The sequence below is a fragment of the Protopterus annectens genome, chromosome 12.part0, assembly GCF_019279795.1.
Source record: "Protopterus annectens isolate FY-2018-M chromosome 12.part0, PAN1.0, whole genome shotgun sequence".
Taxonomy (NCBI): domain Eukaryota; kingdom Metazoa; phylum Chordata; order Ceratodontiformes; family Protopteridae; genus Protopterus; species Protopterus annectens.
The window spans coordinates 168,948,590-168,965,453 of NC_056746.1; the positions used below are offsets into that span (position 1 = coordinate 168,948,590).

At 42.5% G+C, this 16,864-nt stretch overlaps 1 protein-coding gene across 1 annotated transcript in view; it reads left to right on the forward strand.

Annotated features, from left to right (window-relative positions):
• ZNF598 (zinc finger protein 598, E3 ubiquitin ligase) overlaps positions 1–16,864 on the forward strand; it is an 824,015-nt gene that overhangs the window by 150,577 nt on the left and 656,574 nt on the right. The window contains exon 5 of the mRNA XM_044088900.1: positions 3,666–3,883. Within this exon, the coding sequence (XP_043944835.1) occupies positions 3,666–3,883 (218 nt within the window). The remainder of the gene's footprint in view (positions 1–3,665; positions 3,884–16,864) is intronic.

The following is a 16,864-nucleotide window of genomic DNA, read 5'->3' on the forward strand; positions in this document are numbered from 1 at the left end:
CTTCTGGTGAGGGCAGGGGTCAGCCTTTTCGTAAACAGACCCAATGACCTGTATTTTCAGCTGCCAGACCCTTCTTTTCTGGCAGCTCCTCTAGGAGGAAAGTTGGCACTTTTCAAACAAAATTGGCATTTGGTCACCCAGGACAAATGGGTGTTGGACATAATAAATCTAGGCTACAAGTTTTATTTCCACACTTTTCCTCCTTTCAAAGGCATGCCAGATGGTACCTCCTCAGCAAAGGCTGGAGGCTCAGGAACAAATTTCTTTGCTTTTACAGATGGGAGCAATCCAGGTGGTACCTCCGTCAGAAGTAGGCCTAGGGTTTTATTCTCGTCTATTCCTAGTGCCAAAGAAAGGAAACACTTGGAGGCCAATTCTGGATTTGTCCATTCTCAATACATACCTAGACATTCCAAAGTTCAAGATGTTAACTTTACAACAACTTCTGCCTATGCTAGGCAAAGATCACTGGATGGTAACTCTGGATCTCAGAGGCCTATCTTCACATTCCTGTCAGGCCCAGCTGCAGGAGATTTCTACGATTCCGGGCTGGTACTTCTCATTATCAGTTCTCTGCATCGCCCTTTGGTTTATCTACTGCGCCCAGGGTGTTCACAAAGGTTCTGGCTCCTGTAATAGCGTTCTTCAGGCTGAGGGGAATTCAAATTTATCCTTATCTGGACGATTGCCTGATTCTTGCTCAAGACAAAGACAAGTTACTTCAACATCTACAGTATGTAATGGCAGTTTGAAGGTGCCTAGTGTATTCTGTGAACGAAATAAAGTCCAGTTTAGTACCCTCTCAGGACATTTGCTTTCTGGGTGTGAGACTGAATACAGCCTCTCAGATGGCTTTTCTGACCCCGGACAAACAGAGAACTCTTCACCTATACTTCAGCAATTATCAGTACTGTCCAGGCTGACTGCAAGGACAGTCCTACAAGCCTTGGGGTTCATGGCATCTTGCATTCTAGTACTTCCCAATGCCAAACTGCATATGAGGAAGCTTCAATGGTATCTCAAAAGTGTATGGACTCAACACTGCCACGATTTGGACACTGTCACTCAGATAATACCTTGCATCCAGGAGGAATTCTTGTGGTGGGCACAGGAATGTCACCTAAACAAGGGACTCTCTGTGACCCGACCAGAGGCGAGTCAGATCATTACGACGGATGCCTCAGAACTGGCTTGGGGAGCACACTTCAATGGGAAATGGATTCAAGACACGTGGCCTCCCAGACTACAGCATTTGCATATCAACATGAAGGAGATGTTAGCAGTCCAGTTTGCCCTGATGGCTTTCAAGGGCCTACTTCAACCAGGACAGGTGTTGATTCGAACAGACAACACTACAGTCATGTGGTACATCAACAAGCAGGGGGGAACCCATTCTTACCCTCTTTGCAGACGAGCAATGATTTTGTGGGAGACTGCTCTGAGTTTGCACATCACTCTTCAAGCTCGGTTTCTGCCAGGAGCACAGAACTCCCTAGCAGATGTCTTGAGCAGACATATTGTGGACCCCCACGAGTGGAAATTGGATCCTCAGGTATTCCAGCAGTTGACAGTGGCTTGGGGAACTCCAGACATAGATCTGTTCGCTTCTCCTCTAAATTTCCAACTACCAAAATTTTGCACAAAGATGTTTCACCCAAAAGCTTGGAAAGTGGATGCTCTATCTTTCAGTTGGAACAACCTTCACGCCTATGCTTTCCCTCCTCTGCCTCTCCTTCCCAAGGTACTCTTGAAAGTCAGGCGGGACAAGCCTTGCATGATTCTAATAGCACCAGATTGGCCACGTCAGCACTGGTATCCTCTGCTGAGGAGTTTATTTCAGGAGCCTCCTTGGCCTTTGCCACAGCTTCCTCACTTGTTGTCCCAGTCAAGCAGTCATTTGCTCAATGTCAGGGTGCAGTCCCTACATCTAACGGCCTGGCATATTCTGTTTTAGAGCCTGTGGGATCTCAGCTTCCTCAACAAGTTTTAGATGTCCTTTTGGAAGCTAGGCGGCCTAGCACTAGAAAAGTTTATGCTGATAAATGGAGGAGATTTTTTCTTTGGAGCACAACAAAGGGCTTTGATGTCTCTGTGCCTAATTTGAGTTTTACACTACAGTACCTTACTGAATTACTGGACAAGGGTTTGTCATTTTCCTCTGTGAAGGTTCATGCTGCAGCCATTTCTGCTCACTATGATTGTGACCCTCCTTTATTTTCTCACCCTTTGTTTAAGCAATTTCTTAGAGGGGCAAAATATAAGACCCCGTGAGCTCCTACTCCTTCCTGGGATCTCAATTTTGTGTTGGAGAAGCTTACTTTGCCTCCTTTTGAACCTGCAGCTACGTCTGAATTGAAGTTTTTGTCTTGGAAGACTGCTTTTTTGTTGGCCATCACTTCTGCTAGGAGGGTATCTGAATTGCAGGCTCTCATGGCAGTTGAACCTTTTCTGATATTCCATAAGGATAGAGTTTATTTATGCATTAACCCTACTTTTATGCCAAAAGTGATTTCCAATGTGGCCTTGAACCAGTCTATCCATTTGCCTACTTTTTATGCTGATCCCCAAAATAAAGGGGGAAAAGTCTTGCATTCGTTGGATATCCACAGACAGTTACGTTACTATTTGAGCAGAACTAAGGAGTTCAGACAGACTCAACAGTTATTTGTTACTTTTGCTTTGAGTTCTCAAGGGAAAGCTGTTTCAAAGCAGACTATTTCAAAGTGGATTGGTAACTGTATTGCTTTTTGTTATTCTCATCATGGGAAGAATGTTCCTGCTGGGATCAGGCCTCATTCCACTAGGGCTACTGCTACATCTACTGCTTTTTTGAGGGGTATAGCTACTAAAGATATTTTGGAAGCAGCTACTTTGAGTTCAGTTCACACTTTTACCAAGCATTACCATCTCCCTCTTTATTCCAAGTCCAGGGCTGGGTTTGCCACTGCAGTCTTACAGGGCATGTTAGCAGCCCCTAATGCTTTTTAGTTTGCCAGCCTCCCCTTTTCCTTTGCTTTGGGATTCTACCCACAGGTTATGACTGCAGCAATGTGAGACGAAGAACATAGTACAGTTTTGTACCTACCATAAATGTAGATGTTCGAGGATCCACATTGCTGCAGTCCTATTTTCCCTCCCTCCTTCCCCTCTATTGTTGGGGTTGTTGTTGTGGTGGTGGTATTGTTGTTGTTGTGCCTTTGGGATTATTGTTATTTTTCCCTTTGTGGTTGTTGAGCATTTTCTTTTTCTTTTGGGTCTGGCCTTTCCTTTTTAAGGCATTCTGACATCTGGGGCAAGAAAGACTGAGGATATGGCGTCGGTCATGCGCTTAAGTACTACTACATACTGACGTCAGCTCCGGGCGACCATGACCGACGCCAGCCTAACTCTTTGGTATTCGGGCCGACCGAGGACAGCGGACTACCCACAGGTTATGACTGCAGCAATGTGGATCCTCGAACATCTACATTTATGGTAGGTACAAAACTGTACTTTTTAGAACTGCATTCTGGAGTTATTTAATCATTAAAAGATGTTACCTGTTTTAAGTTTCAGAGAAGAACTCTGCCTAAAAGGTTTTGCTGCTGCCTTAACGGTCAAAGATTTTGTCAGATATGCTTAAAAAATCTTCTAATGATTTAATTATTTTTTCTTTTTCTTTCCAGTGATTATGAATATCTAAAAGAACACTTTCGTGACCAGCATTTTCTGTGTGAAGAAGGGTCTTGTTTCTCAGAGCAATTTACTCATGCCTTCAGAACAGAAATAGATTTCAGAGCACACAAGGCAGCTTACCACATTAAGAACAGAGCAGAGGCCCGGCAGAACCGGCAGATTGACCTTCAGTTTAACTACACCCCTAGAAATCAGAGAAGGAATGAAGGCAAGTACACCAAGCTTGTCGTTAGCTGAATTTTTCTGTGGTGTGGTTGAATTTGTACAAGAATAATCATTTCTTTACTGCTATGCTGTTGTGTAATGCCGTTGATGCTTACTGATACCTCATGAGTGGTTCATCTGTCTGAGTAGAATGCTGTCTTCTGTCATTGAATAAGGCTTTGCTGTGACCCATTTGCTGCAAATGGCATTGGTCAGAGAAGCCCCTATTTTTCCCTAGTTCACCCACAGAGTCAGACAGCCGTGGGACACTTGGGTCCAGCAATGGCCACCTTCTCCCAGTTTCCATGCATATTGAAGATCTTGCAGAAGACAAAGCAGCACAAGGCCAAGGTCATCCTCACAGCCCTGATTTGGCACAGTCACGTTTGGTTCCCATTACTTTGACTTCACATGTTAGAGAAACCTGTTCATCTCATACCCCAACAAAGGCCTTCTGTCACTTTCATTTGCCAAGAGTCATGTGGATCTTTAGTTTTGTAGATTAACTCCTTGGTTTCTCCATTTGTTAGGGCATGTTCCTTTTGAGGGTGGCGCAGAATCTTATGGCATCCCAGAAACCCTTTGCCAAGAAGATGTACTTGAGCAAATGGATTGTTTTGTTTATGAACAGCAGAACTAAATGTATGTGTTCATTCCAGCAGTTTGACTATGGAGAAGGTGGATTCCTTGTCAAAAATGACAAAGTTCATTTCTAATTTTCATTAGGGTGTATATTGTTCTTCCTTTGTTTCTGTACAAGTATGCATAGCACTTCTGAGACAGATTCTTTGTTTAGACATCCCTATATGTGATTTAAACTTGCTAGAAAAGTTGTCACCCCATTTCAAACCAGCAGCTGCAATGGAGCTTAAACATTTGTCATGGAAGTCTGTCTTTTGGAGTGATTTTAGCCAGGAGAGTTTTTAAAATAGAGACCTTTGCCTTCTAAGTACTCTAATGTGGCATTTCAAAAGGAAATTATTTCATTTTGTTCCAACCCAGATTTTATGCAGAAGCTGGAAATTGCGATTAGCCTTAACCAGTCAGTCTTCCTGTATTCTTTCCTCAGGCTTTCCAGTGTGGAAATGCTTGTAATTATCAATGATGGATCAAAATAATCAATTTCTCAACTCCTCAACTCCTCATAGAACTCCCACACACTGTAAGTCATTGCAAGTTTATAACCCTAGGGAAGCCCAGAGAGCATCACTTTTTGTCTCTCTCTCGAAACATCTTAATGGCCACCAGTAACAGCTAGGGACCACTTTTGTGCTTGACTGTCTTGCATTCAAAATAGTTCATTGCTCATACTGCCAGTGTCTACTACAGATAGCATTGTCAGTACCTACAACACAGATAGAAAAACCTAGGTAACATTTTATCTACAGAGAATGCTATCTGCTTGACAATATGCCAGTTCATCAAGACAATAGTTGGTAGAGCCTTTGCAAAACTTGCATGTGCAGCATGCAACTCCCTACCCCAAGATATATGCAAACAAGAAATAGGTGCATTTCTAAAGGGCCTACTTCAGTACAATAATGAATGCAAATGTCATTTCTCTGACAATGGGTATTTGTGTAGGTTATGTCTCTACTGAAATGCTGCTACCTATATTTTATACTTGGGGATATGTAATGATGGGATAGGATGCAGTGTTTCATTTCTTGATATTCAGCAAACACACTGCCTTACTGGCATTCCAGTTGTAGTGCCCTTCTTACCCCTCTCTCTGGCAGTCTGTGAGCTTCAGACTTCTCCCTCTACATGTCTGTGGATGTAAATAACCAATCAGCTGTGAGAGCAGGATAGTCCTTCACAACTCCAGACAAGTAGCCCTTCAGTATTTTTTTGTAGTGTCACTGGAAGAGAAGAATCTCTGAACAGACTAACTTCGGGTAGTTTTTATTCTGTGGAGCTCAGATAAGAAACCCTTTGGGTTATTTTTTTCCTTCTCCTGCCTTTTCTAACTCTGGTTGTAGTAAAGTTAGAATTTGTGTGTGTGTGTGTGTGTGTGTGTGTGTGTGTGTGTGTGTGTGTGTGTGTGTGTGTGTGTGTGTGTGGATTCTTTAAAAGAAGTTTAACCAAAAAAAAGTACTTATTTGCAGTACTTCATTTCCTATTACTGAAAGATTTTCCTGTTTGAGTTCAGCTGAATTTTATGTTCTCTCAGGTTTTATAACCCTTTCTAAATGTTCTATTACATTTTTTAAAGCATGGACAGTGTTTGCTTTACTGTGGCTGTTTCTATGAACTGCTTTCTTGCCCAGTGGTGCAAGAGTCTTGAGTAAATTGCAGCAGCTATTTCACTTGGTGTAAGGCATAATTTTAATCTTTTTAAAGGAAAAGAGTTCACAATTTATTTCCACTCTCTTTGTGTAAAGAGGTGAATTAAGTCATTTAATGAGATTTTAAATGAGTTATTTGTTTAAATAGTGATTTTGGTACAGTTTTATTTTCTGAAAGGATTTATTTCTAAGTTTATTTTTTATTCTTTATATTTGGCTAATTTAGACTGGTTTATATACGTGGGTGTGGAATTGTACATGTATTGAATTTTATTGGGGGGTTTGATGAACTGTTTTGGTGCTTTGTGCGAGTAGTTTGAATTACTAGCTGTTTCCTCAGTACACTGTTTTGTTTCTCTATTTAAAATAGTCTTTATGTTGCTATTTTTAATGGAGAAAGTGGGGGATGCTATCCCTTTATTTTCTGTGGTTACAGTTTCCTCAGTAGATTTTAATGATATGGCTAGTTTTTTGCCCCCTGTTTAGATGGACTCTGAACCTGCCCCCCCCCCCACCCATCTACCCTCTCTGCATCTAAAAAAGCACAAAAGTAAACGAAAAATATGCCTCAGCCTATGGCTTGTGACTCCACAGTAGCTTTAGCAAGAGCAGGCTATCGGACCACTTGCCGTCTTCTGCTTCCATGTCTTCTGATGTGGTGTTGGTACCACAACTGTGTATGACACTTGGGTCAGACACATCCTCTGGAGCTATACCAGTTCCTACTTCTGGTATAGAAGAGCCAAATACTGTAGGTTTAGGGGAAGTCAGAAATGCAGAATCTGTTGCAAAGATTGAGGTCTCCCTCCAGGGATTCTCCTACTGTGGTCCATGCTAAGAAGAGACTGCAAACTCACTATGTAGTTGACCAACAGTCTCTTCCAGGTTTCCACTAGAAATAGTGGATTTAGCTCAGTCCATTGTTCAAGCAGTTAATTCTGTGTGTTTTGGGTTAATAGTAACTCCAGTATTTCTACCCTCTGCTTTTCTGCTTTAGATCCTGATTTTGAAGGAGATTGTGTTTCTAAGGGTTCAGACTTGTTTGAATTGGATCAGGCAGTTTCCTCTGATGATGAGCAGATACAGGAAACCAATGGGTGGTTTCTTTTTCCCAAATGCTGACTAGCTTTAGGGGATGTTTTTAATTGGGAGCAGTATTCAGCTGCAGCTGATTTTGGCAGGATCTTTGATCTTTAGGAGGATAAGGCTCCAGTCCTTTAGCTCATTCATCCTGTGATCCCAGCCTTGGAGAATGTTTGTTTTTAAGAAAGCCTGTAGTTCTCCTTTGCTTATGGAGGCCCTCCCTAAAAAAGGGTTTAGGAAATTTAGGGATGTTCTTCGTGTTTCGCTGTTGCAGTCATTACATTTGGGTAATCTGCTGGCATGTTGCCCTCAATCGGGCTGAATAACAAAGTCTTGGGTCCTGCGTTAGTTGCTGTCTTCCCTTCCATGACTTCAGGTCGTCAGGGGTATAAAACATGCAGCCGACGCCATTTTATTCAGTCTTTCTTTCCACGCGGTGCCTGAAGCAGAAGCAGTTTGCAAGTGTCTGTCGCCCGACTCCTGAAATTTTCGCTTTCGAGTTTCAGAACCGAAGTCTTCAACTAAAGCTAATTACCCCATTGGGGAAACTTTTTCTTGCTCTTTACCGATGTCACTAAAAGTTAATAATTGCATTACTTGTGGTTAGCAAATACCTCATAAGGATTTTGATTAGTACTGTACCCCTTGCCTAGGGCCTGATAATAATGTGCTTTGCTGTCGGTTTTGTGCTAGATTTAACCAACGTACTATCGAGCGTCGGTGTATTTTTGCTTCAAAATATTTTGGAACCAGATTTAATTATCCTGAAATGTCGTCGGTTAGCAATCCGACTACCGGAGTTCACAAAAAACGCAAAGAAAAAGACCATTGAGGTCCAAAACCGACGACGAAGCTTCTCCTAAGCCAGTCGCCGGTTCACCGGTACTCAGTGAGGCGCTTTTGCAGCCCCTGATACCTGCTACTTTTGAGTCGCAGGCCTCTACCGAGACCCATGCAGAGTATGCAGCAAGATTCTCAGAGTATTGAACCCGCGGATGTCTCTCCCTTGGATGGGTCTGGAGCCGCTGAGCAGGCACCGGCTTCTGAGGGTGTTTTCAGGCCTCAACATTTTTATATAAAACCGACGCCAGCTTCAAAAACAAGATCAAAAACAGTTTCTTAAGTCTAAAAAACCGACGCATGAGTTACGTGCTCAGGCCCCTATGCCTAAAAACAGATGTTCAAAATGGCTGAGGAATTAATTACCTTGATCAGGGGTTCCCAACCCCCCCCTGCTAAGAGGCCTAGGCAAGACACTGATTATGAATCTTCAGATCAGGTTTCCATTTCTTCTGATTCCTCTTCTGATCAGAAATTTTCTATTCCACCCTATGAGGATTCAGATGCAGAAGAATCCATCCCGTCTGCATTTCCTCCTGAGGATTATTCTTTTGGTAAAACCTTCCATACTTTTAGAGAACATTTTCATTGGGAGAGTTAGGATTTCTCTGAATCAAAAAAGAGGCTTAGGGATTTCCTTCTCTTTCCTCAGCATAGGCCTTTGGCTATACCTCCTGTATTAGACATTGTTGATTTGTTTTCAGAATCAAGCATGACTCCTGATTCTGTATCTCCGGCTCCTAGTAAGCCAGACAGATATTACAGAGTTCCTGACTCCCACAAATTTCTATTCAAAAATCCTGCTGCTGATCCTGAGACTATCTCACAGGGTCCCAAAGGTGTAAAGGCCTCTACAGCCAAAAATCCTTCCCCCTCTGATAGAGATTCCAGGGCTCTGGATAGATGGGGAAGGAAGGTTTATACGTCTGCAACCTTGGCAATTAGGGCCTTAAACTGCCAGTTTCATATGCTTAAATATCAACAGCATGTTATGGGCTTATTGAAACAGAAAATTATGTTGATTTCTGATTGTGTGGAAAATAAAGAATTACAGGAATTATTGCATGCAGCAGAACATGTTGGAAAGCATACTTTGCAATGTGGTTTTGATTCCTTGGAGGCCTCTTGCAGGGCCGCAGTTACTGGATCTGTGATTAGAAGGCATGCATGGCTGAAGGAGCAAAATCTGCCTGATCATGTTAAAGCTAAATTGTTGGATGCCCCTTTACAGCATGATACTCTGGTAATAAGGCAGAAGAGGTTTTAAAGAAAATGGAAGACAAAGCTAAATCTATGCAAAGTGTAAAAGATTTCCTACAAGTGCAGCCACCCAGGTTCAGTAGGCACTGGCCTACTAAAAATTGGTCCTTTCCTGTGTCCAACAGACCCTCTCAAGGCAAATCCAGGCACTCAAAAGGCTCTAGATACCAATCACAGGGATCTTACAGGTCAAAGCAATGGGGTGCCTTCACCTCCAAATCTGGAGGAAACAAAGCACCACCCTACAGTAAGCAGTCTCAATGACTTCCCTCTACCTTCACCAAGCACTTATCTTTTGGCAACCCCCTTGGGGGGGAAAATTAGCACTTCATGCACAAAATTGGCAGTTAATTACCCAGGGCAAGTGGGTATTAAACATAGTATCCCAGTGGTACAGATTTCATTTCCATACTTTGACAATTCCAAACGGTTGGCCAGATCTGCCACAAAATCAATGGGCAGAGGCTCAGAAACAAGTTACGTCCCTCATGGAGATGGGGGTTATTCAACCAGTTCCAGAACAGGAAAAAGGACAAGGTTTTTATTCAGGGCTGTTCCTGGTACCCAGAAAAGACAATGCATGGTGTCCAATACTGGACTTGTCTGCTTTGAACATGTGCTTGGACATTCTAAAATTCAAAATGCTGACTTTACAACAGCTACTGCCTATGCTGGGCAGGAACGCTTGGTTAGTGACTCTAGACTTAAGAGGCATACCTGCATATCCCAATAAGGGAATCGTGCAGAAGATACCTCTGCTTCAAGGCAGGTTTTTTTGCATTACCAGTTCTCTGCACTGCTCCCAGGGTCTTTACAAAGTGCCTGGCACCAATAATTGCATTTGCAGACAAAGAAGTATACAAATTTATCCTTACCTGGACGACTGTGTCATTCAAGCAGAGAACAAGGACATTCTTCTTCAACATATGACGTTTGTAAAAAGGCTTCTAACACGCCTAGTGTACACAATAAATGAAAGGAAATTACAACTGGTACCCTCTCAAATAATTACATTCCTGAGTGCAAGCTTGAATACAACTGCCCAGATGGCTTACCTTACGCCAGACAAACAAAGGCAACTGACAGCATACTTCAAACAGATGGCAACAAAAACCCAGTTATCTGCAAGACAAATTCTGCAGGCTTTGGGATTCATGGCATCCTGCATTCTACTAATTCCATATGCAACACTGCATATGAGGAAACTTCAATGGTACCTAAAATGTTTATGGAGTCAACATGGTCACATTCTGGAAACAATGATTCCTCTCATTCCCTGCCTACAACAGGAGTTTCTTTGGTGGGCATAGACATGTCACCAGAACGAGGGACTGTCATTCGCTCTACCCCCTGCTACCCAAACCATAACTACAGATGCATCAGACTATGCTGGGGGGCTCACCTGGCGGGGAGATGCATTCAGGGCATATGGAGCCCAAAACAAATGCATCTGCATATCAACCAGGAAGAGATGCTAGCGGTTCAGAATGCTCTGACAGCCTTCAAGGATTTACATCATCGAGGACAACTACTGATAAAGATGGACAACACCATGGTTATGTGGTACATAAACAAGCAGGGGGGTACACATTCCTCTACCCCCTTTACAGACTAGCCATGGCATTGTAGAACATAGCCTTGACTTACCAAGTACATCTTCAAGCTCAATTCCTGCCAGGAAAACAAAATACTCTGGCAGACGAGCTAAGCAGAAATCTTATGGACCCGCACGAGTGGAAACTGGATCCACAAATCTTCAGCATGGTAACACAGAAATGGGGGAGCACAGATATGGATCTATTTGCCCCTCCCCAAAATTATCGACTCAACAAATTCTGCACAAGGACTAGTCACAGACCAGCATGGAAAGTGGATGCCCTAACCTTCAGTTGGAAAAACCCTATCAGTCTGTCTTTCCCCCTCTGCCTCTTCTCTCCAAGATCTTACTAAAGGTCAGACAGGAAAAAACAAAAATGATCTTAATTGCTCCAGACTGGCCTCGCCAGCCCTGTTACCCAATTCTAAGGAATATGTCTTATCTCCCTCCTTGGTACTTGCCTCAAATACCTCATCTACTGTCTCAGCAGAACAATCAAACTCTGAACCTTGCAGCATGGCTGATCTTTTAGTTATTCAAACAACACCTCAGTAAATCTGTGATGGATGTCATTTTGGAAGCCAGAAGGCCTAGTACTAGAAAATCTTGTGCTGACAAATGGAAGAGATTCTGTGCTTGGAACCAAGCACAAGGGACAGACACAGCAAAACCAAATATCCCTCAGATTTTACAATACTCTACTGAGATGCTTGACAAGGGCCCATCTTTTTCTTCAATAAAAATCCATGCCTCTGCCATCTCGGCTCATTACACCACGGAGCCTCCCATCTTTTCTCATCCTCTCCTAAAACAGTATCTTAGAGGGGACAAAAATTTAAGGCCTCCCAGAAGATCATCAGCTCCTGCATGGGACCTCAATTTTGTGCTGGAAAAACTCACCCTGCCTCCTTTTTTATGCCAGCAGCTACTGCGGATATAAAAATTTTATCTTGGAAAACAGCTTTCCTTTTGGCAATCACTTCACAAGAAGGGTCTAAGAACTACAGGCTCTCATGGCAGTGGAGCCTTTTATTACATTTTACCCGGACAGGTTGTCCCTCGGGACCAATCCTTCCTTTATGCCTAAGGTGGTATCCAGTGTGGCTCTTAAACTATTCACCTGCCAACATTTTACCCAAATCCGCAGAACAAGGGGGAGTGGATTCCACATTAATTGGATGTACACAGACAACTAAGATTCTACTTAAACAGGACCAAATCTCTAAGAAAGTCTGAGCAACTACTGGTGGCATTTGCTTCAGGATCAGAGGGGAAGGCTATATCAAAGCAGACTATTTCTAAGTGGATAATCCACTGCATTCGTTTGTGCTACCTGCACCATGATAAACCTGTGCCCAAGGGAATCTGGTCACATTCCACCAGGGCTGCATCTACCTCAGCAGCCTTTCTTAGAGGAGTTCCGACCAAAGACATTCTAGAAGCTTCTACTTGGAGCTCTGTGCATACCTTCACTAAGCATTACCATTTGCCTCTCTTCTCCAAATCCAGGGCAGGCTTTGCCACTGCAGTTCTGCAGGGCCTTATAGTCTCTCCTAATGCTATTTAGTTCCATCCTCCCATCCATAGCTTTGGGATTCTACCCAAATGTAATGATTGCAACAGTGAAACACGAAGAACATAGTACAGTTGTGTACACTTAACATAAATGTAGATGTTTGAGTGTATTCACTGTTGCAGTCCGGGTTACCCACCCGCCATCCCCCTTTTTTCTATAACTTCTCTTTCCTTCACTATATTCTAAAGCCTTTGTGGTGTATTTGCTTTTAGATGAAGGTAAAGTTTATGTTGCTAAAAGTACATTTACATATATTGCTCTTATTTATATATATTTGTGCTCCCCATTTGGGGGGCACCTGACATCAGGGGCAAGAAAAACTGAATAAAATGGCGTCTGCTGCATGGTTTATACCCCTGACGACCTGACGTCATGGAAGAGGTGACCGCAACTGACACAGGACCCAAGACTTTGTTATTCAGGTCGACTGAGGGCAACCTACCAGCAGATTACCCAAATGTAATGACTACAACAGTGAATACACTTGAACATCTACATTTATGGTAAGTGTACACAACTGTACTTTTCCTCCACTTTGCTTGTTCTCCATGGTCCTTTGTCTGTGGATCCAGCTTCTGTTTCTCCAGCTACCATTGTTAATAAGTTTGCTTTCTACATATCCAGTCCTTCAAGACAAACAAGTCAAGTGGCTAGAATCTCAGGGGAAGAAGGTGGTGCAGTCCAGCATGTGTCAGTTTTTTTACATGGGATTTGTTTTGAGAGAGATACATAAAAAATTTAAAGAGTGTACTGCATTGTTGCCAGTTGAGAAGGTTTATGTCAAAGATCTTGTTTTACAGTGTTTCTCGCATGCCAAAACATGCTTAGAAGGGGACTGATACCTTCTAGAATTGTAGCTTTTGTCAGTGGTGATGAGAAGGTATACTTGGTGGGTGGCATAGTCAAAAATGTTTTCATGACTTAAAAAATGACATTTTGAATCCTCTTAGAGTCAGATTGTATGTTTGGTATTGCAGCTAATCAGATCCTTAAACACTGGGATGACAGATGTAAATCGATGCAAAAAATGTTTCGTATTCCTAAATTTCCTTCCTTTTAAACAGGATAATTTTTGGATGCCTCTTAAACAGAAGGTCAGTCAACAAGAATGTAGGTACCAAAAGGAAACTGTGGAATGCCAGTTCTGTCAACTCTAGCAAGTGGATCCCCCTCAAACTCATGACTGTGCTGAGACATAGCACTTGTCTGTTTCGGGTTTCCTTCTGGGTGCTACATCTCTGAAGTTGTTTCTCAAAAAGGTGGCGTGGTCATTGGTAGTTTCTGACAAATGGTTCCTCAACAGTTATGGGCAAGGGTTACTTATGGAAGTGAAAAGACCACCCTCCTCCATTCAAGAGTGCTCCTCCTCATCTACCGGACCAGTCTGTTATTCCCTGCTATTCTCCAGCATATTCTGGATTCTTGGGGGGGGGGGGGTGTCATTAGAACCAGTGCCTCCTTCTGAGAAAACGAGGGGTTTTTATTCCCGAATTTTGCTGGTTCCTAAAAAAGAAAAAGTGTGGAGACCAGTACAGGAACTGTGTTTTCGGAGTACTTCTATTCAGATTTCCAGGTATGAAATGCTCACCCTGCAGACAGTGCTTCCTGTTCTTCCGTACCACTGCTTCATGTTGTCCCTGGACTTAAAAGATACATATCATCATATCCCATCATTTCCAGAGGTTTCTGAGATTTTTTTCTGTCTGTGTCATACTTTGTTTTTTGTATTGCCCTTTGGAGTTCCCAATGCTTTTCAAGTGTTTACAAAATGCGTTGCCTTGGTAGTGGCCCACTGTTAGACTTTGGGGATCCACATTTTTCCTTATTTAGATGACCTTTTGATGTGTGCAGAGTCTAGTCTACATCCAAGTGTTTGGAATCATTAGAAAAGGGTTCGACCTTACTCTGTATTCTAGTGTTCAAGTTGAACCTTTTAGAAGTAATGCCTGATCCCCTTTACAAAGACTCATCTTTCTAGAGTGTCTTACCAACTTCAGTGCAAGAATGGTCTCTCTGCCTGAGACAAGATAATTTCTTACTAAACTGCATTTCTGACATTTTCGTTGAGGTAGGAATGTTGCCCTGGCTCAAGAATTCCTAAAAATTCTTAGACTGATAGCATCCATGATTCTCAAGATACCACTGGCTTATCTTCACATAAGAAAAATTCAGTGGTATGTTTGAAATTGTTGGACTTGGCACCTTCATTCCCTTGAAATCCTGTTGGTACTTTATTTCATCAGATGAGAGTTACATTAGTGGAGAGAATAGTCTAGTATCAATCCAGGACTTCTGTTTTTCTCTCTGATTCTGTTAATCTGTTCAGACAGATTTGTCTGACTTGGCATGGGGGGGGGCGGGGCTCTGTCAGTGAAGAAACAAGTGCAAGCCAGTTGGAATCCCAGGGGATGCACAGACTCGCATCAGTATGAAGATGTTGGCAGTGATAAATGCCTTGAATGTTTCCATCACCTATGGACTCCAGGTCCCCTCCAGGTGATAGCATACAACTCTCAACAAATGGGAAAGTGCAGGGTACAAGATCTTATCCTCTATGCCAGTTTGCAATAATGGGCCTGAGAGCTGGCTTCTCAGTATTCTCTTACTGTTCAGGCTTCTTACATATCAGAGTAGAACATTGTGGAAGATAGATCGAGCAGATCCTGGGAAGATCAGCACAAGTGGAAACTCAAGACAGTTGTGTTCCAGGATCTTGTCCAGATGTGGGGGACACCAAGTAGATCCATTTGCCTGCTTTTAAAACAGACAACTAGAGAAATTTTGTTCAGACGTCTTTGCAGCCATGCTTGCAGGACAGTTCCTTTTTCATTCTCTTGGACCGAAATGTTCCTTTACGCATTTCCATTCTTTCCTATGATTCAGAAGGTACTTCTGAAAGTTTAGAGAAAAATGCTAAAGACCATTGTGATGACACTGTGTTGGCCCAGGCAGTCTTGTTTCTCCCTTCTAATGGGATTGACCAAGGTCAGTTACCACAAACTCCCTAATACTCTGGGCTTGCTCACGCAGTCTCAGGGATGAATGGCTCACCCTAGTTTAGAGAACATGTAATTACCAACCTGAATTATTCAGTTTTGATCCCCTTTTTTTATGAGGATGTACAGGTGTTGTGGCCAGAAAACCTATTGGGAGAAAATGTTATGTTAAAACACTTCCTCATCCAAGTCGAATGCTTCTGCTTCAACACAGGACATATCGGCTAACCTATCTCCTCTGCGTATCTTCTTCTCTCAGGATTCGCTTAAGATTGATCCACTTTAGAAACTAATGTATATATTATACATTGTACTGTGCTTATTCACTGGAATGTATGTACACATTTTTTTCTATGAAATTAGTCTGAATTATTCTGTTGCTTACATTTCTGTATTTTTTATTTGTGAAATGTTTCTCTTGGGCTGAACCTGAAATTGGTCAGTATTGATCGGTGCACTACCCTGGTAAACAAATAGAAAACCTCATCCATTTATTTAGAAGTGGTGCCTAGATGGGAATAGGGAGTCCGTTGAGGTTTATATCCCCCTATTTATGTGAGCTACTTAAGGATGGCTTATATGTGCCCATTAAGGTGCATTTAGTCACCATCTCTGCTTGTCTACGTGTGGATCTCCCTCTTTTTGTAAAACAGTTTGTGAAGAGTGTTGCATATGAGGTACCCCCCCCACCACCACCACCACAAGGAAATTCCTCCTCCATGGGGTATCAACTGACTTTGACTTTGCCACCTTTTGAAATGGCAGCTCAAGGTGGTTTCAAGTTGTTACTCTGACATCTGTAAGGAGTGTTTCTGAGCTGCAAGCTTTCATGATGGGGGCACCCTTATCTTGTTTTCCATAAGGATAGGTTGTATTGTGCAATAATCCTCCTTTCATGCCAAAAGTGGTTTGAGTTTAATCTTAGTCCATCAGTCTTCCTGTGTTCTTTCCAGAACCTAAGAATGTGAGAGAGGAGATTATTCATACCTTGGATGTGCATTGGCAGCTCAGGTATTACCTTGACAAAAACAAAGCTTTTTAGGAAGACCTAAAGGCTTTTTATTTCCTTTTCTGAGGCAAATAAAGGTCAACCTATTTCAAGCAAGCCATTGCATGTCAGTTGTCCTCTGGTATTGTTTTTCTGTTGTCCAGTTTCACCTTACCATGGTGGGTGTAAGGTAAGGGCGCATTCCACTAGCACCTTTTCCTCTTCTGTAACATTTTGGAAAGGGGGGGACTCTAGAATTCTGGCAACAGCAACTTGGTCCTTGGTCAATTATGTTTGTTAAGCACTACAAACTGGAGGCTTTTTTGAGATCCAGTGTGGGCTTCGCTAACTCCATTC